The sequence below is a fragment of the Littorina saxatilis genome, linkage group LG8 (assembly GCF_037325665.1).
Source record: "Littorina saxatilis isolate snail1 linkage group LG8, US_GU_Lsax_2.0, whole genome shotgun sequence".
NCBI classification, from domain to species: domain Eukaryota; kingdom Metazoa; phylum Mollusca; class Gastropoda; order Littorinimorpha; family Littorinidae; genus Littorina; species Littorina saxatilis.
This window is the reverse complement of record NC_090252.1, coordinates 52,033,025-52,055,223: the sequence shown is the minus strand read 5'-3', so window position 1 is coordinate 52,055,223 and position 22,199 is coordinate 52,033,025. Positions and strand designations below refer to the sequence as shown.

General features: G+C 38.6%; 2 protein-coding genes and 1 long non-coding RNA gene across 6 annotated transcripts in view; all 3 read right to left on the bottom strand.

The window, feature by feature from the left end:
• Positions 1-22,199, bottom strand: part of LOC138973807 (cystathionine beta-synthase-like) — a 253,496-nt gene that overhangs the window by 74,792 nt on the left and 156,505 nt on the right. The window lies entirely within an intron of this gene.
• LOC138973804 (uncharacterized) overlaps positions 1-22,199 on the bottom strand; it is a 66,616-nt gene that overhangs the window by 13,706 nt on the left and 30,711 nt on the right. The window contains exons 2-5 of the mRNA XM_070346513.1: positions 20,916-21,085; positions 20,529-20,684; positions 19,823-19,881; positions 18,784-18,866 (exon numbers count right to left, since the gene is read on the bottom strand). Of these exons, the coding sequence (XP_070202614.1) occupies positions 18,784-18,866; positions 19,823-19,881; positions 20,529-20,684; positions 20,916-21,075 (458 nt within the window). The 5' untranslated portion in view covers positions 21,076-21,085. The remainder of the gene's footprint in view (positions 1-18,783; positions 18,867-19,822; positions 19,882-20,528; positions 20,685-20,915; positions 21,086-22,199) is intronic.
• On the bottom strand, positions 12,082-18,774 carry LOC138973805 (uncharacterized). Its single transcript, XR_011458164.1, has 3 exons — positions 17,329-18,774; positions 16,935-17,074; positions 12,082-15,501 (listed from the first exon to the last, which is right to left on the bottom strand). It is a non-coding gene; the product is annotated as an uncharacterized lncRNA (long non-coding RNA).

Genomic DNA, 22,199 nt, shown 5'->3' with positions numbered 1-22,199 from the left:
AATCTCAAACCCAAATTAAAGCCTTAAATCCCCGTGTCATTTCAATAAAACTGTATATGCCAGTTACGGCCGTTCACTGAACCTTCAGGATCATGTTTTGGATTAAATATTTCTTTTACAGGTATCACTTGACCGCCGCTCAAGTAAGGGTACCCTCACAATCGACCAGACAAAAACGGAAGAGCCGAAGGAAAATTGGACAAAAAATCACAATTGCCAAAACTTTGCAACTTTGACATACGAGAAGAAAGTCAAACCAATTATCTACCCTGAACAGATTGTTTTGATTTGCTACCTTGCGTATTTCGCGTGCTATGTTATTCCTACTGATGCAGGTGTCGACAGGAAATCTGAGGCCTGATCTAGGAACGCTGAAGAAGAAGAAGAAGAAGAAGATGCAGGTGTCGATCGCAAGAGCGGTCAAAAACGGGACTTTTTGCGTCATGTTTTTAGGGGAATCTTCACAAAAAAGGCTGCACTGTAGCAATGACTTGGTGGATTGCTTTAAAACTTTCAGAATATTTTACCAACATCCTAGAGATACTTCATGCGAAATGATGGATTGTTACAGGTATTTGTTAAAATGTTATGCAATTTTTCAAACGAAGTTTAAATCTCGTCATAGGATTGTTTACTTTGGTCAAAACATTCATGACTTTTCATGTCATTAGAAAAATGATTGATACACACACTGCGAAAGTTTTATGTGCGTATAAGCACTGACGCAAATTTGCTAGGCCTGTAAACATGCTTGATATTTAAGCGATGATTCTGGTGCCACAGCGATGCTCAGCGAAGCGTTACCGTTGCATGTTTTAAGAGGCACGCAGCGATAACAGCTGTCAGCGCGAAACAGCGTGAACGTTCCATTTTGTTCTCATGTGTTTGCATGACTAGCAAATTAACACCAGCGGCTATACGCAAATGAAACTTAGACATAATCTGTATTAATCATTTATATGTAGAAATGCAAAGTCATGAATTTTTTGGACACAATTGAACAATCCTATGACGAGTTTAACAACATTATTTCGAAACAATGCGTCACATCCGAATAAACAACCGTTACAATCCAAACTTTCGCACGAAGTATATGCAGTATGTTGGTAAAATATTATGAACTAGATGATTACCCGCTTCGCCGGGAAGAAGTAGAGCCGAATACCCGGCCGTCGCCGGGGACCCGGCTTTGCCGGGTGTACGCCGGCGCACGAAGGAAGGGAGATCTAAAAAGGGTAACGTGCAGTGACCTTCTAAATATAAACGTACAAACGGGAATATCGATTGACGCCAGCGCACGAAGGAAGGGAGATCTAAAAATAGTAACGTGCAGTGAAAAACGAAAATCGGTTCAGCGCTGCGCGCTGAGAGCACGTGTTGAAATATCTCATCGATGAGGTTGTGTCCGGGGTCTCTGTCAATAAGCCCACCAAATTTGAAGCAGATCCATCGAGAACTTTGGCCGTGCATGGCGATCAATCACACACACACACACACACACACACAGACACAAGTCGTATATATATATAGAAGTTTCAAAGCAATCCACCAAGTCATTGCTAAAATGTAGCGCTTTTTTCATTCGGCTCTTCCGTTTTTGTCTGGTCGATTTTGATGGTACCCTTAATTGAGCGGCGGTCACGTGATTCCTGTAAAAGAAATATTCAATCCAAAAGGTGATCCTGAAGGTTAAGTGAACGGCCTTAACTGGCATGTAAAGTTTTAATTAAATGTCACGGGAATTAATGCTTTGATTTGGGTTTGAAATTTGTTGCAATAATTGTTTGGCCAAGTTTAGAAGTACACCCCCTAATTTTAAAGACAAAACTCTGCCCGGAAAGTCTTTTGCTCGCATTATGACAGGTTGGAATGAAGTTTGATTGACTTGATATGTATGTAATAGCATAGACACATGCCTGGTCAACACGTAGGTGCAATATTTAAAAAGATATATCTCAAAACATTGTTGTCAGAGACAGTTAATTTGTTATTAGCTTTTCTTAGACTAATTACGCCTTTCATTGCGTACCCTTACACTTTCAGCCAGTGCTGGTTTTTATCTAAGTTGCAATTTATCTTCCGAATTGTTCCTCAATTTAAAGTTAGATGATTAAATGTATCCGTGATGGGCAAGGTGTGTCATATTTCTTAAATTTTCACACACAAAATCGGTTGTGAACTGTTTTTGTCGGTTTTACGTTTCACTGAAGGAAACATACATTAAATGTGAAAAACAAAACACTCTGGTGAATTCCATGTGAAAGTGACAAAGCAGTACAATTTAGTTTATATAGTTACTGAATGTAGATTGAGCTTGCATGATGTTATTTAAACATCGCAACGACAGCGATGACGTCACGCGTGACGTCAAAGTTACAGGTAGACAAGGTGTGGAGTCTAGAATGAGCAGTGTATAATGGTCGGAAAGATTGACTGCCTACAATACACAGAGCAATCGGTACTCCTTCGCAAAAGTTGTGTCATGTGAAGTAGAGGTTACATGCCGAGTCTCAGTGAATATTAAAAATAATGGTCGAAGTTCGCGGATCATGAAAAATGCGAGCTTCACCTCTTTATTCCGCTTTTCTTCAGTTATTCAAAGGAAAGGGGTGTTTGTGTGCTAAAGTTTGATCGAATCTTATTCTCTCTATCAGTCTACCTGCGCAGGCGAATGATTAATGGGCGGTTGTATAGTTCCGTGAAAATCATTCAATTCTGTTAACACTTTATGTCAGTTTCCCTGTTTTGTACTAAAATCAAGTACACCGTTATGTTGTTGTTCTGTATGGCAATCCGAATGGTGCAAATGTCCCTTCTAGCTCTTGATGTCTAAATAACGCATTATTTAGCTAAATAACGCGTTATTTAGCTAAACAATGCTTTATTTAACTATATCATGCATTATTTAGCTAAATAATGCATTGTTTAACTTAAACAATGCATTATTTACAGATACAGAAAAAAGAGAGCACAAAGCACTAAACAATGCATTGTTTAGCATAAATAATAGATTGTGTCTGTAAATAACTCATTATTTATAAATAATTACGCGTTTTTTCTAAACAATATATTATATGTAAATAAAGTGTTATTTAGATAAATAAAATATTATTTAAATAAATAAAATATTATTTAGATAAATAAAATATTATTTGGATAAATAAAATATTGTATGTAAATAAAATATTATTTAGATAAATAAAATATTATTTAGATAAATAAAATATTATTTAGATAAATAATTTATTATTTACTGTTTTTGCCTTGAAATAGTATTATTACGCTAAATAATGCTTTATATAGCTATATAATAGGTTTCCGCTATATAATTCATGATTTGGTAAATAATACATTATTTACTGTAAATAAAATATTATTTACCGTAAACAATATTCATTGTTTAGCGCAGTGCATCGAAGCCGATATTTCTCTTGTTGTTTTTTACCACGTGTTTCCGTGGATCCACGAGAGCTCTGTTGATTCTCAAACTGACCAATCAGACAAATAGCATCTGTCTCGGCGTACTAAAGCTACATTCGCTTCGCTTCCGACCATCTTCTTGTCAGGTGGCTAACTTCAACTGATGGTACAACAGCAGCAATTTAGTTCGCAGTCGTTCATTCTCCGTGTCCAGATGTAAAAGATGTTCCCCCATAAAACTTTAAAATACGAACCCTTTGCAGTGCCAGTTCCTGGACAACCGCTGTAGTTAGAGTTCTGATCAATTCAGCGGGAACGTTCCCTTGTGCTTGTGTAGCCATCTTGATTACATTTGGATTGGATTGGATTGGATTGGATTGGATTGGATAAGATTTACAGTCCAGTGAGGTTACCCTCATGGAAATTCGGGCTGCTTTCTCCCCGGGGAAAGCGAGCTGCCATACACACGGCGCTACCCATATTTTTTTTTTCCTGCATGCGTGTATTCATGTTTCCTGAGACTTAATGCCGTGTGAGATGGAATTTTTTTTTTTACTTTATTCCAAGTCCCAGGGGTATTTGATGGACATTTTTATCTATGCCTATACAATTTTGCCAGGAAAGACCCTTTTGTCAATCGTGGGATCTTTAACGTGCACACCCCAATGTAGTGTACACGAAGGGACCTCTATGCTTGGCGCTGGTGGACAATATTCACTTTTTTGGCCAAAAACACACTTTTTTGGCCAAAAATGTACGTTTTTGACCAAGAAAGTGTGTTTTTGGCCAAAAACATGTTTTGGACAAAACTTTTGAGTGCAAAGTTTTGGCCAAAAAAGTATTTGGCCAAATCTAAAACATTTGGCCAAATCTTCACTTTTTTGGTCAAATGTTTTAGATTTGGCCAAATAGTTTTTTGGCCAAAACTTTTGCATTGAAAGTTTTGGCCAAAATTTTTTGTTTGGCCAAAACTTCATTTTTTGGCCAAATCTTTGAGTACCCCTTGGCGCTGATGGACAATATTCATTTTTTTGGCCAAAAACGCCAGTTTTGGCCAAAAAAGCAAAGTTTTGGCCCAAAAAGTATAGTTTTGGCCCAAAACGCCAGTTTTGGCCAAAAAAGCAAAGTTTTGACCAAAAAAGCAAAGCTTTGGCCAAAAAAGCAAAGCTTTGTCCAAAAAAGTATAGTTTTGGCCAAAAACGACAGTTTTGGCCAAAAACGCTAGTTTTGGCCCAAAAAGTGCGTTTTTGGCCAAAAAATCGAATATTGTCCACCAGCACCAAGCTGCTAGGCGCTGGTGGACAATATTCACTTTTTTGGCCAAAAGCACTTTTTTGGCCAAAAACGTATATTTTTGGCCAAACAAGCAAAGTTTTGGCCAAAAAAGTATAGTTTTGGCCAAAAAAGCTAAGTTTTGGCTAAAAAAGCAAAGTTTTGGCCAAAAAAGTATTGTTTTGGCCAAAAATGCCAGTTTTGGCCAAAAACGCCAGTTTTGGCCAAAAAAGTGCGTTTTTGGCCAAAAAAGTGAATATTGTCCACCAGCGCCAGCAAATACAAAAGATTTGGCCAAAAAAAGATTTGGCCAAAAAAGTGAAGATTTGGCCAAATCTTTTTTGTTTGGCCAAATCTTTTTTTGGCCAAATCTTTTTATGGCAGAAGTTTGGCCAAATCTCCCGTTTTAGCTAACAAAAACAGTTTTGGCCAAAACTTTTACATAGAAAGTTTTGGCCAAAAAAAAGTTATAGCCAAATCTATTTTATTTGGCCAAATGTATGGGTTTTTTGGCCAAATCTTTGTCTTTTTGGGCCAAAACTGGCGTTTTTGGACAAAAAAGTGAATATTGTCCACCAGCGCCAAGCATAGACCTCGGTTTTTCGTCTCATCCGAAAGACTAGCACTTGAACCCACCATCTAGGTTAGGAAAGGGGGGAGAAAATTGCGGCCTGACCCAGGCCTGAACACGCAACCTCTCGCTTCCGAGCGCAAGTGCGTTACCACTCGGCCACCCAGTCCCTTGGCGGAACCGGATGTGGAGTACCGGATACTGGGTTTGCCAAGACAGTGGAGAATCAACAGCGCTCTCTCGGATCCACGGAAACACGTGGAAAAAAACAACAAGAGAAAAAACGGCTTCGCGATGCGCTAAACAATGAATTGTTTACGGTATATAATATTTTATTTACGGTATATAATGTATTATTTACCAAATCATGAATTATATAGCGGAAACCTATTATATAACTATATAAAGCATTATTTAGCGTAATAATACTATTTCAAGGCAAAAACAGTAAATAATAAATTATTTATCTAAATAATAAATTATTTATCTAAATAATAAATTATTTATCTAAATAATATTTTATTTACATATAATATTTTATTTATCTAAATAATATTTTATTTATCTAAATAATATTTTATTTATCTAAATAACACTTTATTTACATATAATATATTGTTTAGAGAAAACGCGTAATTATTTATAAATAATGAGTTATTTACAAACACAATCTCTTATTTATGCTAAACAATGCATTATTTAGTGCTTTGGGCTCTCTTTTTTCTGTATCTGTAAATAATGCATTGTTTAATTTAAACAATGCATTATTTAGCTAAATAATGCATGATATAGCTAAATAAAGCATTGTTTAGCTAAATAACGCGTTATTTAGCTAAATAATGTGTTATTTAGACATCAAGAGCTAAAAGGGACATTTGCACCATTCGGATTGCCATAGTTCTGCTGTGGTGGTAAAGTCGGATATTATGTGTTCTGTTCATGTTTTGGTATCGCTAAGGAAATTTTCTTTCATCGAATGGGATTATAGCAGACGAACTTTTGCACCCGTGTTCCAACGTTAAATACTGAATGAAGTTCGGTTTTCTGGGGCAAAACAGTGTATGAAACCGCTTTATGTACTTTTAATTGATGGGATGTGTGCATTTGGTTGCGTGTGATCTGTTTATAAAATGAAATATTGTTGAAAACTGATCGTCGGATTAGTCTTTTGTCGAAGCAATGGAGCGCAACAATGTGAAAGGGTCACCACTCTTGTCGCTAGACAAAGTATGAGAGTTATTTCCTTTGGGAATTTGCTTGCACTGATCAGAGATCTGCAGCAAGTATTTCTGCACTGATCGTTAGATTTGGATTCAGGGAACAACCGAACTCATGAATATTTTGTATGGAGATTTAAGTAATTGCTAGTTTAAATGCAGTATGTTTGCATTGTTTGCTCCAGAGATGTTTATTTCGTATATTAATGAGAATTTTACAATAAATACACATGGAGGTGGGGGTGAGGGGGTGTGCACAGTGATTTTGAATGAGGTATCTGCCTAATATTTAGTAAAGCGTGGAATTATGACTGAGAGTCATTGATTCAGTGCATTTAAATTTGTATCCTGTTTTCAGGCTGTTCCTTATGGCAATCCGAATGGTGCAAAAGTCCCTTTTAGCTCTTGATGTCTAAATAACACATTATTTAGCTAAATAACGCGTTATTTAGCTAAACAATGCTTTATTTAGCTATATCATGCATTATTTAGCTAAATAATGCATTGTTTAAATTAAACAATGCATTATTTACAGATACAGAAAAAAGAGAGCCCAGAGCACTAAATAATGCATTGTTTAGCATAAATAAGAGATTGTGTTTGTAAATAACTCATTATTTATAAATAATTACGCGTTTTCTCTAAACAATATATTATATGTAAATAAAGTGTTATTTAAATAAATAAAATATTATTTAGATAAATAAAATATTATTTATCTAAATAAAATATTATTTAGATAAATAAAATATTATATGTAAATAAAATATTATTTATCTAAATAAAATATTATTTATCTAAATAAAATATTATTTCGATAAATAATTTATTATTTAGATAAATAATTTATTATTTAGATAAATAATTTATTATTTAGATAAATAATTTATTATTTACTGTTTTTGCCTTGAAATAGTATTATTACACTAAATAATGCTTTATATAGCTATATAATAGGTTTCCGCTATATAATTCATGATTTGGTAAATAATACATTATATACCGTAAATAAAATATTATATACCGTAAACAATTCATTGTTTAGCGCATCGCGAAGCCGTTTTTTCTCTTGTTGTTTTTTTCCACGTGTTTCCGTGGATCCACGAGAGCTCTGTTGATTCTCAAACTGACCAATCAGACAACTAGCATCTGTACACTAATTAAAGTCCCATGGTTGAGTGTGACGAAAACTCGTGGTGACGATTTTAAAACATGTTGGGTCACGCATGGTCCAATCTTACATGGTCCAATCTTACATGGTCCAACCTTACATGGTCCAACCTTACATGGTCCAATCTTACATGGTCCAATCTTACATGGTCCCATCTTACATGGTCCAACCTTACATGGTTCAACCTTACATGGTCCAATCTTACATGGTCCAATCTTGCATGGTCCAATCTTACATGGTCCAACCTTGCATGGTCCAACCTTGCATGGTCCAATCTTGCATGGTCCAATCTTACATGGTCCAACCTTACATGGTCCAATCTTACATGGTCCAACCTTACATGGTCCAACCTTACATGGTCCAATCTTACATGGTCCAATCTTACATGGTCCAATCTTACATGGTCCAACCTTACATGGTCCAACCTTACATGGTCCAATCTTACATGGTCCAATCTTACATGGTCCAATCTTACATGGTCCAACCTTACATGGTCCAACCTTACATGGTCCAATCTTACATGGTCCAACCTTACATGGTCCAATCTTGCATGGTCCAATCTTGCATGGTCCAACCTTACATGGTCCAACCTTACATGGTCCAACCTTACATGGTCCAATCTTACATGGTCCAATCTTACATGGTCCAACCTTACATGGTTCAACCTTACATGGTCCAATCTTACATGGTCCAATCTTGCATGGTCCAATCTTACATGGTCCAACCTTGCATGGTCCAACCTTGCATGGTCCAATCTTACATGGTCCAACCTTACATGGTCCAACCTTACATGGTCCAACCTTACATGGTCCAATCTTGCATGGTCCAATCTTACATGGTCCAACCTTGCATGGTCCAATCTTACATGGTCCAACCTTACATGGTCCAACCTTACATGGTCCAACCTTACATGGTCCAATCTTACATGGTCCAATCTTGCATGGTCCAATCTTACATGGTCCAACCTTGCATGGTCCAACCTTGCATGGTCCAATCTTACATGGTCCAATCTTACATGGTCCAACCTTACATGGTCCAACCTTACATGGTCCAATCTTACATGGTCCAACCTTACATGGTCCAACCTTGCATGGTCCAATCTTACATGGTCCAATCTTACATGGTCCAACCTTACATGGTCCAACCTTACATGGTCCAACCTTACATGGTCCAACCTTACATGGTCCAATCTTACATGGTCCAACCTTACATGGTCCAACCTTACATGGTCCAATCTTACATGGTCCAATCTTGCATGGTCCAATCTTACATGGTCCAACCTTGCATGGTCCAACCTTACATGGTCCAACCTTACATGGTCCAATCTTACATGGTCCAACCTTGCATGGTCCAACCTTACATGGTCCAACCTTACATGGTCCAACCTTACATGGTCCAATCTTACATTGTCCAACCTTACATGGTCCAACCTTACATGGTCCAATCTTACATGGTCCAATCTTACATGGTCCAACCTTACATGGTTCAACCTTACATGGTCCAATCTTACATGGTCCAATCTTGCATGGTCCAATCTTACATGGTCCAACCTTGCATGGTCCAACCCTGCATGGTCCAATCTTACATGGTCCAACCTTACATGGTCCAACCTTGCATGGTCCAATCTTACATGGTCCAACCTTACATGGTCCAATCGTGCATGGTCCAACCTTACATGGTCCAATCTTACATGGTCCAACCTTACATGGTCCAATCTTACATGGTCCATATATATTATTGGACCATGTAAGATTGGACCATGCAAGGTTGGACCATGTAAGGTTGGACCATGTAAGATTGGACCATGTAAGGTTGGACCATGTAAGGTTGGACCATGTAAGATTGGACCATGTAAGATTGGACCATGCAGGGTTGGACCATGCAAGGTTGGACCATGTAAGATTGGACCATGTAAGATTGGACCATGTAAGGTTGGACCATGTAAGGTTGAACCATGTAAGGTTGGACCATGTAAGATTGGACCATGTAAGATTGGACCATGTAAGGTTGGACCATGTAAGGTTGGACCATGTAAGGTTGGACCATGCAAGATTGGACCATGCAAGATTGGACCATGTAAGGTTGGACCATGTAAGATTGGACCATGTAAGGTTGGACCATGTAAGGTTGGACCATGTAAGATTGGACCATGTAAGATTGGACCATGTAAGATTGGACCATGTAAGGTTGGACCATGTAAGGTTGGACCATGTAAGATTGGACCATGTAAGATTGGACCATGTAAGATTGGACCATGTAAGGTTGGACCATGTAAGGTTGGACCATGTAAGATTGGACCATGTAAGGTTGGACCATGTAAGATTGGACCATGCAAGATTGGACCATGCAAGGTTGGACCATGCAAGGTTGGACCATGTAAGATTGGACCATGCAAGATTGGACCATGTAAGATTGGACCATGTAAGGTTGAACCATGTAAGGTTGGACCATGTAAGATGGGACCATGTAAGATTGGACCATGTAAGGTTGGACCATGTAAGGTTGGACCATGTAAGATTGGACCATGTAAGATTGGACCATGCGTGACCCAACATGTTTTAAAATCGTCACCACGAGTTTTCGTCACACTCAACAATGGGACTTTAATTAGTGTACAGATGCTAGTTGTCTGATTGGTCAGTTTAAGAATCAACAGAGCTCTCGTGGATCCACGGAAACACGTGGAAAAAAACAACAAGAGAAAAAACGGCTTCGCGATGCGCTAAACAATGAATTGTTTACGGTATATAATATTTTATTTACGGTATATAATGTATTATTTACCAAATCATGAATTATATAGCGGAAACCTATTATATAGCTATATAAAGCATTATTTAGTGTAATAATACTATTTCAAGGCAAAAACAGTAAATAATAAATTATTTATCTAAATAATAAATTATTTATCTAAATAATAAATTATTTATCGTAATAATAAATTATTTATCGAAATAATATTTTATTTAGATAAATAATATTTTATTTAGATAAATAATATTTTATTTACAGATAATATTTTATTTATCTAAATAATATTTCATTTAGATAAATAATATTTTATTTATCTAAATAATATTTTATTTATTTAAATAACACTTTATTTACATATAATATATTGTTTAGAGAAAATGCGTAATTATTTATAAATAATGAGTTATTTACAAACACAATCTCTTATTTATGCTAAACAATGCATTATTTAGTGCTCTGGGCTCTCTTTTTTCTGTATCTGTAAATAATGCATTGTTTAATTTAAACAATGCATTATTTAGCTAAATAATGCATGATATAGCTAAATAAAGCATTGTTTAGCTAAATAACGCGTTATTTAGCTAAATAATGTGTTATTTAGACATCAAGAGCTAAAAGGGACTTTTGCACCATTCGGATTGCCATAGTTCCTTGCCACTGCATTACAATGAATATGGGGACAGGGGTGATGAGCTTGATGAGGAAGGAAATCCGACGTTGTCCGTCACATTCCCAAAAGCAAAAAAAGGAGAGTACAGTGTGAGGAAGGATAAAGGGCCACCAGCTTATATGGTAAGTTACATGCAGGGTAACTACTGACTGCTGGTTTATAGCACACACACACAAATGAAAATCCTCTTCTTTTCTTATACTCTTATTTTTTTCCAGAATTCTGGCAGTTTACCCAAACACACACACACAATGCACACACAACTGAAGAGGGAAAAAGACAGAGAGAGAAATATTACATTTACAGGCTTAACAGATTTTTTTTCCAGTTGGGTATTCGCTAGAGCTGCATCATTCTTCTTAAGGGAAGGTGGGCCAGTGCACTACCTTTTTATTTTATTTTGAATGTTTTATTGTGTCAATGTTATTTTATGAAAGAAATGAACAAATGATGACAAAGAATAGTCACTTTTTGTATTTTCGGTTGCTGGTTTTTGTTTTACGCGACAAAAACAGTCAAAATACAGACAAAAGTGGAGTACAGGAGGAACACGATATTTCAGCAGATGTGATTGTCACACTTCTAATTATTGTTTTATTTTATCCTTCTGGGTATGCTCTAGGGGATTACGAAGCAGATCTTGTTTATTATATTTATATTTGGAGTTAGGAACACTTCTTTGTTACAATTGTCAAACTTTAGGGTAACGCTTGCGAAATTATTTTTTTAAATAATCTGGATATGACTATAATAAAATTTCAGCAAAATCCTTTCGTAATCCCCCAGAATGTTATATTCTGCACAAACTACAAAATAAAATATTGCTCTAGCTAAATTACAGCCAGAGAAATCGCAACACCCAAGACGTAACCGTAGGCAAAATGGCTGAACTGAGAAAAACGCCATTGAAGATTGAACACCACAGAAACTATTGAAACAGACATACAAGGACAAAACTGTGTTGTTAATGAACAGCTTAGTTTATTTGAATTGCAAACTACTTAGCCTTTAGCACGTCAGCGGCGAATTTATGCGTCCATCCCTTCTTTCCCTCTGTCAACCAGCATGGGGATACTGCCCCAGCGCTAAACGTGTTTCAATGACCCGATTCTCGTTTGTATTTGCATGCGAGAATAACGGTATTTTTAACGGTACTTGAGCCAGAACGAGGCTCATTTTCTTCCGTTATCTCGTCGTGTCTTATGCGCTGAATTTGTTGGTTTCCTCGAAGTTTTCTGCTTTTGTTTTTACATCGATACAGTACTTTGGTGCTTCGACAAGCAAGATGGAGGAGGATGAGTTTGCAACTTTCGTTTGAGTTGTTTCTTGACAACAAATCGTACGTGGAATCTGAACGATTTACTGAGGAAGATCTTCGAAATGAACTGTGTATCGCGGTGAATAAAATGACCGTTCGTCAAGTGACAGTGACGGAATTTACGAAAGTGCAGATTGATACAAACAGTTGCTGATCCAGTTTCGTTCGTGAAATGGCAGGCCCAGCAAACATTACCGATAATCTGACTGATGTTGGATACTTTCTCCTGTTTTAGTTTTTTTGCGTAGGAAATGCTCGACTTGCTTGTCGAGGAGATACTGCACAGAAACTGACTCAAATTCAGCGCAAAGCAAGCCAGTGCCAAGACGTAAAAATTCTGCGCCATGGCGTGTTCGGAAATGGCGACCTGTGAATCTGCGTGGAGATCAAAGCTTTCCTCTGTATCGGAAACACCGGCAGAATCCAAACTTTGGCCTAGTACCAGCGGAACTACTTGTTGTTGCTAACCGAACTAATAAAGACATTGTCCTCTTTCTTATTTCGAGCCATTGTTATCGTATCAAAGGTTGTTTCTCAAGGAAAAATTCGCTTTCGGTTGTCAGCGATCGTTTGATGTGTAACCCGGATGTTGTAAAACCGAGTGAACTTCGGGTGTTCCCGTCATGGCCGAGAGTCTCTTCGGTAGTTTCGGGATGCAAAATTCGTAGGCTGAGGATGCGCACTCACAAAGTAAACTGGTTCCCGATTTCGGTTTATGAAACGAACCAATGGATGTCGAGTACCTTCCAAATAAGGACATTTCCGTTCGATGACAATTGCTGCCTTTGCAACGGACAAGTGGCTGAGTGAATGGAACATTCATCAAAACACTGATGTCATGTTATAGGTCAAGAGCTGCTGCGCAGTTTGTGAATGAATGCAGATGCGCTAATACGCTGTCATACGGAAACAAACAAAACTCCAACTGTAAGTTCCCTCCATTGTATTAAGCAGTTACGACAGCATACACACAAATACAAACAATCATGAACATAAAGGTTATATACTCAAAAATCCGGTACTCACAGTTGTGTAGCAATAAAACACCTAGAGATGACAATCTCGTACAATTGTGCTAGCAAAACTCTTTACTCTTCAAACAGGTAAAGAAATACAACCGGTCCGTGACCACATAGGCGCACGGTATCTAGTTTAAGTGTAACGACTCACGGCTCTTGTATAGTCCAAAAAAAATCACCGTCTGCTCTGGCTACTCAATATTCCTTATCTTAAATTATCAAGTTCTTGTGGACATAGTTTAATTCTGGTCCTACACAGAATCCCACAGCTTTTATAGCCGTACACTAGGAAATGTATTTAATACTAAATCCTCTTACTGGCGACCTCGGTCTACGCAGTAATATCGCCCAGTGACCTCTAGGGTCCAACCATATATACGGGCACAACATAACCGCGCTCAAGCGTCTAGAAATCCCGTCGAATCTCCGCTTGGCAAGTCAATAGGTAATTCTATACGGCGACTTCTCAGATCCATAGTTCCCGTCATCTGGCCGCTACCGGCGACTAATCAGATCCCTAGTTCCCGTCATCTGGTCGCTACCTTCCTGTCTGACCGGTTATACGACGCACTGCACTACACAAATAGCGGACATCTTGTCTTAGATATCTGTCTGCTATGTTTAAAGTTACAGTGTTAGTCGATTCAACTTATGCGATAAACATTAACGATACTCAAATGTTTATTCCATTTACCTTAAAAGTGCTTTACGCGGGCTTCCTTCCTCCCGGTCGATTCCTGTGACAGACCCCTCTCTGTCGCTGGACAGTGGTCAAGTGTAAAGCTATCTGCGTTACGATTCACAAAGTCAACTCTGTCAGTGAGTGAGCTGACTTCACAGCACGTGCTAGTCACTTTGCTGTGTCACACTAGTTTCCCTGGTTAGCGCTTCTAAAAAGCATGGAGGATATCACTGTCAACATTGCTGGTTAGTATATTCCGTGATTTCCTTCACACAGTTTCGTATGTCGTGAATGCACTGTTTTGCTGAGGACAAAGCCGTAACTTCCCTTTGAAATGAGACATTTTTTGGCGGGGGAATATACGAATACGAATACGAATACGAATACTTTATTATCTCATACAGAGAAATTTCAGTGTGGTGCACATTAAAAGACAAAACAAATAATAAGACAACAGATAAAAATACCATACGAAGCATACTACACTCGCGCACGCATATGTACACTAACAGGAATAGTAACATGATTCCAAATAGGTAAATTGCCGTCAGCTTTAGAAGACAATCAATGCCACACATGTTCACATTTTGTCTTTATTGACAGATAAATAGGACACTTTTGACAAAAACACCGACACACATGGATGATTATTATTATTATGGTGAGCTTATATAGCGCGAACCACAATTAACTGTGCTCTCCGCGCTTTACATATTAATTTCTGCCGTGTGAAATGGAATTGGTATGTTATGGAAACATAATCTGCTAAAATACCCAAAACAGTTTTTTGAGCAATTTGTTCAATTTTGCACTGGCCCACCTGCCCTTAAATGCATTTTTGCAAGCATAAAAGCTGTACTTGGTTCAGTGCTGATAATGCCTTTTCACGACTATCTCATCCTGAGCTATCCACTGTTACATTTACAGGTTACGTGTCAAGATTGCTTCAACGTCTGTTTGAGAAGCTGACAGAGGATCCAGGTGCCTTAGATAGAAGCTTCCTTCCCAGAGGAATTTTGTGACAAACCTGACTTTTTTGCCGCTGCATATCACCACCCATCCCGATAAGAAGCTGCAGCACCTTACAGTACAAGATACCCTAACTGATCCCACTTTTTCCCACTGATGTTGACACCAACAACAATACTGAACAAAATGCACTTGCAAGGGATTACAGTGTTTACTCTTTTATTTCATAAGTGATGCATTAGAATATAAATACATTTTCATGTTACCATTTTCATTCAAGCTCAGATCACTCAAAACCTCTGTAGTACATCAGAAGGAAATGCATATCTGATGGCCCGTACTCTCCGTGAAGGTAAAGGTATCCTGGCTGATTTTCCTCCCTAGCACACCATGGCGCACCACCTCACAAGCTGGCTGAATCCTATGTAGCGGTACTTCCTGGAACATAATCACAAAATCTGTGACATGAGTGTTGCATAGTCCGGCAGGGTGTTCCTACAAAAGGTGTGGAAAGTGGAGGGAAGAACAAGTCTTATTTTCCGTGAATACAGTGGGATTGATAGAATGGCTTGTTTCATGGCTGGCTGGCTGTGTGTGTGTGTGTGTGTGTGTGTGTGTGTGTGTGTGTGTGTGTGTGTGTGTGTGATGTCTTTCTGTAAGCGTAACAGTATGACAAGATCCCTGTAAATCTTTCATTTTACCTAGTTATTTATGTTTAAAATGTACTTTCCAAAATGTGTTTCTTTTCAGCATTATGTTGATCTTGTTTCACACAAAGTGTATAAACTATGAATCTATTAGTCACTTCTGGACTTCAGTGTGAAGAGATCCGAGGATAAAACAAAATAATATTTACTGGTGTGTGTATATAATATATTATATATATATATGCATCATACCATGTCACACACACACACCGGCACGGTTGGCCTTGTGGTAAGGCGTCCGTACCGTGATCGGGAGGTCGTGGGTTCGAACTTTAAAATTGGCAATCTAGTGGCTGCTCCGCCTGGCGTCTGGCATTATGGGGTTAGTGCTAGGACTGGTTGGTCCGGTATCAGAATAATGTGACTGGGTGAGACATGAAGCCTGTGTCTTGTGTGTGGCGCACGTTATATGTCAAAGCAGCACCGCCCTGATATGACCCTTCGTGGTCGGCTGGGCGTTAAGCAAACAAAAAAATGTCACACACATCAAAATATAGACGCGTGATCGACAATAAGAGGAAATACTATGTGTGCACTTGTATGTTTTATTTTTTAATTTAATGGTGGTTTTTGGCTCACGAAGTGTAGCCCATGCGATCGTAACTTTGTCTGTCTGTGCGTGCGTGCGTATGTGCGTATGTGCGTGCGTGCGTGTGTATGTCTGTGGTAGAAACTTTAACATTTCCGAGTCTATGGAAGCTCGCATAAGAAGATTAGGTCTCGGTCAAAAGTGTTTGACGTCAATTAATGCATCATGACGTCATGCCTCCCTGTAGTCTTTCTCTCTCGCGCGGTGTGTGTGTGTGTGTGTGTTCATTTTGTAGATCTAGCGTCTCCCACTCTTGCACTGTGTATGTGTGACGGAGTGATTGAGTTTGTGTTACTGTTTGTCGATTTCTTACGTGAGCCTTGAAGGCTTCGCCTCTTGTTTTTTAATGGACCAACTTTCAACTTGTGAGAAAAAAAAGTTTTAAGACATGAAAAACAAGAATTGCTTTAAACCTGCAAATTAAAACAAAATCTTCCGTCACCTTCTTCTTCATGTGTGTGAATGAATGGGTGTACGGGGTTACATTTGCATGTCATGTGGAACAGACCTAGAAGTATCTGCCAACACATGTGACAAGCACATGCTTGGTAAAGAAAGATAGATGTGTCACTTACTCCTTATGAGTAGCATGTAAAAACCCATGCTCCTCCCGGTACTGGTAATATGCCGTCTCCAGCACATCCGTGTTTAGGCAGACGCTTTCAAATGATGGGAGCTGCGTGATGCATGTAAAATGCCAGTTTTTTCGGGAGGTCTGCAAACATAACAGTATTGTTATAACTTATGGTTAACTATGACATTAATGTAAGAACTAAACTTCCAACCATCATTATGAAGTTAAGGCTGTACAGACTAGTTATATTAATGAATAACCTCTGCATCTATGTTGCAAAATAGTCACACTTTTCCTTTGCTCTTTTCATTAAAAAAAATGTAATTTAACTAAATAATGAGGATAACCTTAAATCTTTCAAAACAATAACATGCCAAGTAAAAAGTAATACATACCTGCGACTGTTCAGCTTCTCCATAATTTTAGTAGACTGTGCAGCAGTTGCATTCCTCCATTTTCTCCATCTCCACACAGTTGCCACATTCACACCTGAAAGTATCACACACAAACTTCACTCGTTTCTATCCTTCCGCTGAGTGTTGCGAATGCACACATGTTGGAAGTATTCTTAGATTTCATTAGAAAGAAATAATAAGATTAGTTCTAAAAATTTAACTAGCCACTGTTCTCTTCAAAAACCTCCAACTCAAAATGTAAACACTAGGGACTGCCAGATTCGCCTTCGTCAAAAGCTCGTGCGTGTCGATCTTCGTGAGTTTGCGCCTAGTGCATTTCTTGCATATAACCACGTCATGTCCCAAATAGACACTAGTTCTGGGGACAGACGGAAAAACCAAGTTAGCATAGCCTAGTGCATAAACACGGACGCCCACACAAAATGTACTCATGTCACAGTTCAGATCTAGATCTAGACTCCAAGCTAGACACATCCTGTCAGAATTTCCGTTTCTCGGTTGCGTGTACCCAAAATAAAACGTGACTTCGTTACTCACCAGTCTGTGTTCTCAAGGCGATTAATCATGCTGCTGTTGTCAGAAAGATGATTTTCCTCCATGTTCCTTTCATTTCTCGTGCCCGAGGTTCAAACATATATATGGTACAACGCGAATGTGGTTCAACACGTTGTGTGCACGGCTGTCAGCCATTATGCTCTGGGCTCCCAATGCTACGTCACAGGCACTTGGCTGGCGCTTCGGGAGTTCTCGGGTTTTCTCGGCAAAGTCCGGATCAGCAAATTTAGCACGCATGCCAGTTGGCCAACGGCTGAGCGCAGAGCGGTTAAAGTGCAGAAAAATGTCGTAACTGGAACCCCTCTACACACACTCAAAACTGTACTTGCAGGGTTTAGACACACTTTAAGCTATGATTTCATTGTTTGATTTTATCACAGCTAAGTGTCTGGGTTTTTGTTAGTCTTGGCTAGACTATTGGTGATGATATCATGTTATGATGTCATAGTGTCAGAAATGAGGTCACGCAAGTGTCTGAGTATACATATTTTGTCTGGGCTATCCAAAACTCAATTAGGTCAAGAAAATAAGTAATTATTATGATTCTTTTGTTTTTCTGTATTCAAAATTTGGTGGATGGTGAGTATGTCATGCTAGTGATGGTGGTTGGAAGGAGGTTCGGGGTTGTGCAAGTTTGAGAAACCCTGAGAAAATCATGTCTTGATCTGGGGGTAAACTTACAGAGGTTAATATCTTAGAAAACAGAGTCTTGAACATGTCTTAAAAGCGAGGGAGACTTCTAAGGGGTAAGGTGGTCCGGGGAGGGGCGGGGTAAACGAGGGCGAGTCGTGTGTAAGCATTTGCATTTCTTGTTAAATAATTAAAAACGTTCTCCGATAGCTGTCCGGACAGACTATACCTGCACGTTCTGCGACTTACCATCCAACCTGCTGCCCGCATGACATGCAGTGTGCGAATTCCCATGTTGTGCCCTTAAACCAGCCACAGGATCCTTTGGCTTGCTAAAGTAAAAAAAAAATGGCATTCACATATTTTTTATCATTGAACCATCGAAAGAGACTAAGCTTTTTAGTTCCTCTATGCCTTAATTCCACCTACTCAGTCACCAATAGCAAATTAATACTGACTGCTCTACTACTTCTACTACTACCACCACTACTACTACTACTACAACTACTACTACTACTACTACTACTACTACTACTACTACTACTACTACTACTACTACTACTAATAATAATAATAATAATAATAAAACATTCTTCTATAGCGCTGTTCACCGCCAGATAACAGTCTCATGGCGCGTTATAAATCCATCATACAATACAAGCATTAATAGTTAACATTTTACAAACAACAACCAGATACATATGATACTCTAGAAGGTTTAAAAACAACCAGTCAACAAGCAAATATATCATTCGGCACATTCACTCACAAGTCACATGCACGCATTACACCACAGCTTCAATATCCTTATTACTTTGCTCATTTCAGTAAAAGGCAGATTTGTACAGGTAAGTCTTCAGTTTAATCTTAAATTACGGTTGTGAGGGAGACTGGCGAACCGCTAGGGGAAGTGAGTTCCAGAGTGTACTAATGCAATACATGTCTCTGATTAAGCAGCAGTACTCCCCCCCCCCCCCCATTCTCTCTCTCTCTCTCCGTTTGTCCATCTTTCTCTCTCTCTCTCTCTCTCTCTCTCTCTCTCTCTCTCTCTCTCTCTCTCTCTCTCTCTCTCTCTCTCTCTTTTCAGTTAGTTACATAAATATCGTAATTAAAATTATATTCAAATCGAGGTACATGTATATTCTTTTCATGAAAAAAGTTAAAGACACGAAAAAGGGATACATGTCTGGCTTTCTAAATTGATTTTTTAATCAGAATGAGGAGTATTCAATCAAGGCAACGAAAAAAGGGGTATGGAAAAGTAGGAACAAAAAGATGAAAAACATACTGAATGCGGTTTTGCTTCCACATTGGCACCACGCACAACCATGGTTTCAAGGGTACTTTCTGGAATAATTAATATTGGATAACTTGATAATCACTCTACTTCTTATTATTATTGTAAATATTTTTATTTAAGAAATAAATAAGTACATTATACGCAAATACATGAATAAATACATGACCACATCACGAAAACAATCTTTTATTTGTATGAATAACCACAAAAGGTGTAAACGTTTAAATGATTGCATTTAGACCCACTACCGGCGTATTTATGTATATAAAATGTGTCAAATTAGTTGCATTTCTAAGCAGATAGAAACAATCTGAAACTTCCATTTTTAGCAGTAGTCCGTCAAACGAAAACAAGATTTTGATTAATCTTTTTCTAATTTTCTATCTTACTGTTGGGAAAAATCAAACGGCTTTAGAACAGGGGTAATGAGAAAACTTAGTCATACTGTCTACTTGTAGCAAGTAATGAATAGTCCTTCGTTTGCAAGCATCAGTTGCAAATTCTGTTACATGGAATAACGTCATTTGTAAGAAACATTTTGAGTTGTTGTTGTTAGTCAATGCTGGGAGTGCCCTTGTTTGAAATACTATTAAGTTACTTCTGTTTTGTAAATAAGACGAGTTTAAATATTTACTTTCCGAGCAAGAAGCAGTAACAATTCTACTGTTCTATTTATTTACTATAAACATGTTACCTGTGTCGCTCTGGAGCCACTGGACAAGAGCACTCTCCTTGTATCCTGGTAATTCGACGTACTTCTTACTTTTAGGCTTATCTGCGGGCTTCCTGATTAAGTCCCTTGCCCAAGCTACATGTGCACTGCATTCGGGCTTCGAGCATCTGAATGGAACTTAGACACACAATAAATCAAAGACATCAATAGGTTACTTGAATACCTTTTCACAATCGAAAAATCGTCTAAAATGAGACGCAAGTTTTGTCAGTGAAACATTTATATCTGAAACCATAAAGTAGTACAGTCACTGTCGTCATAATTGCAGTCGTCGATTTCGTCTCACGATTTGAAGTTTTAGAATGAAATCTTAGATAAATAATAAATAAACAAGAAGATATATATTACCATCAACGTCCTTGAATGTGCAATCGCTAAAAAGAACGTGCGATTGTCCACTAAAATTCCGCTCAAGCTGGGAGGCTGTGTTCCCAAAATTGCATCCCACATATCCAACAGCAGTCGCTTCCTTGAGGGGCAAATTTAAGGCGTGTTTCGTCAGAGCCATCCTGTTGTCACTGAAAAGTTAAATATGTGTAAAATCAAACTTTTTTCTTTCAGGAGCACATTTTCAATCGGGGAAAGCTATACGACAGAAAGAGACGCGGGTGTGTAGGTCCTGTAGATCCGAAGGTCCGGAAGTTTTGGAGCGCAAAAAGTATGTACTACCCAAACTACTTCATCTAACGTCATAATTATGAAGCGTTACGGCGCTCTACCACTGAGCCTACCCGGCACACAGTTCTCCAGGTGGACAAAAAAGAAAGTTGAACTTCAAACATGCATAACACGTGAGTTCTCGAGCGTGTGTTGACTCGTCGGTTTCCGAATTTCTCCGTTCGTATTTGTGTATTGTACGTTCTGTCGATCTCACTGTTCGAGGTAAGTTAAGTTGATAACTGACCCTATGCTCCCGTTCAAGTTGTATACATTTGGAATGCAATCTCAAGTAGCGTTAATTCAAGAGTGACCGACATTATGTTGTACTCTGGCTCCGAAATGCATTGACCAAATGCCGAAAGGCGCAGACGTCATTGCATGAAAGGATTTCCCTATTCAGAATGTTCTACATATTTTGAGACTTGGAAGATTTAGTTCGGGACTTCTTCTTCTTCTTCTGCGTTCGTGGACTGAAACTCCCACGTACACTCGTGTTTTTGCACGAGTGGAATTTTACGTGTATGGCCGTTTTTACCCCGCCATTAAGGCAGCCATACGCCGCTTTCGGAGGAAGCATGCTGGGTATTTTCGTGTTTCTATAACCCACCGAACTCTGACATGGATTACAGGATCTTTTCCGTGCGCACTTGGTCTTGTGCTTGCGTGTACACACGAAGGGGGATAAGCCACTAGCAGGTCTGCACATAAGTTGACCTGGGAGATCGGAAAAATCTCCACACTTAACCCACCAGGCGGCAGCGACCGGGATTCGAACCCTCGACCTTCCGATTAAGAGGCCGACGTCTTACCACCACGCCACAGCGCCCGTCTAGTTCGGGACGACGGCGCTCTGTTTCCGGTTTATTATATCAAGCAAAGCAAGCGTCGGCAGAGCCATTGAAGTGGAATACCAACTTGTATATTATATACTGTTGGTACTAGATGTAAGGATATTTTGTTAAAAAAGGCGTA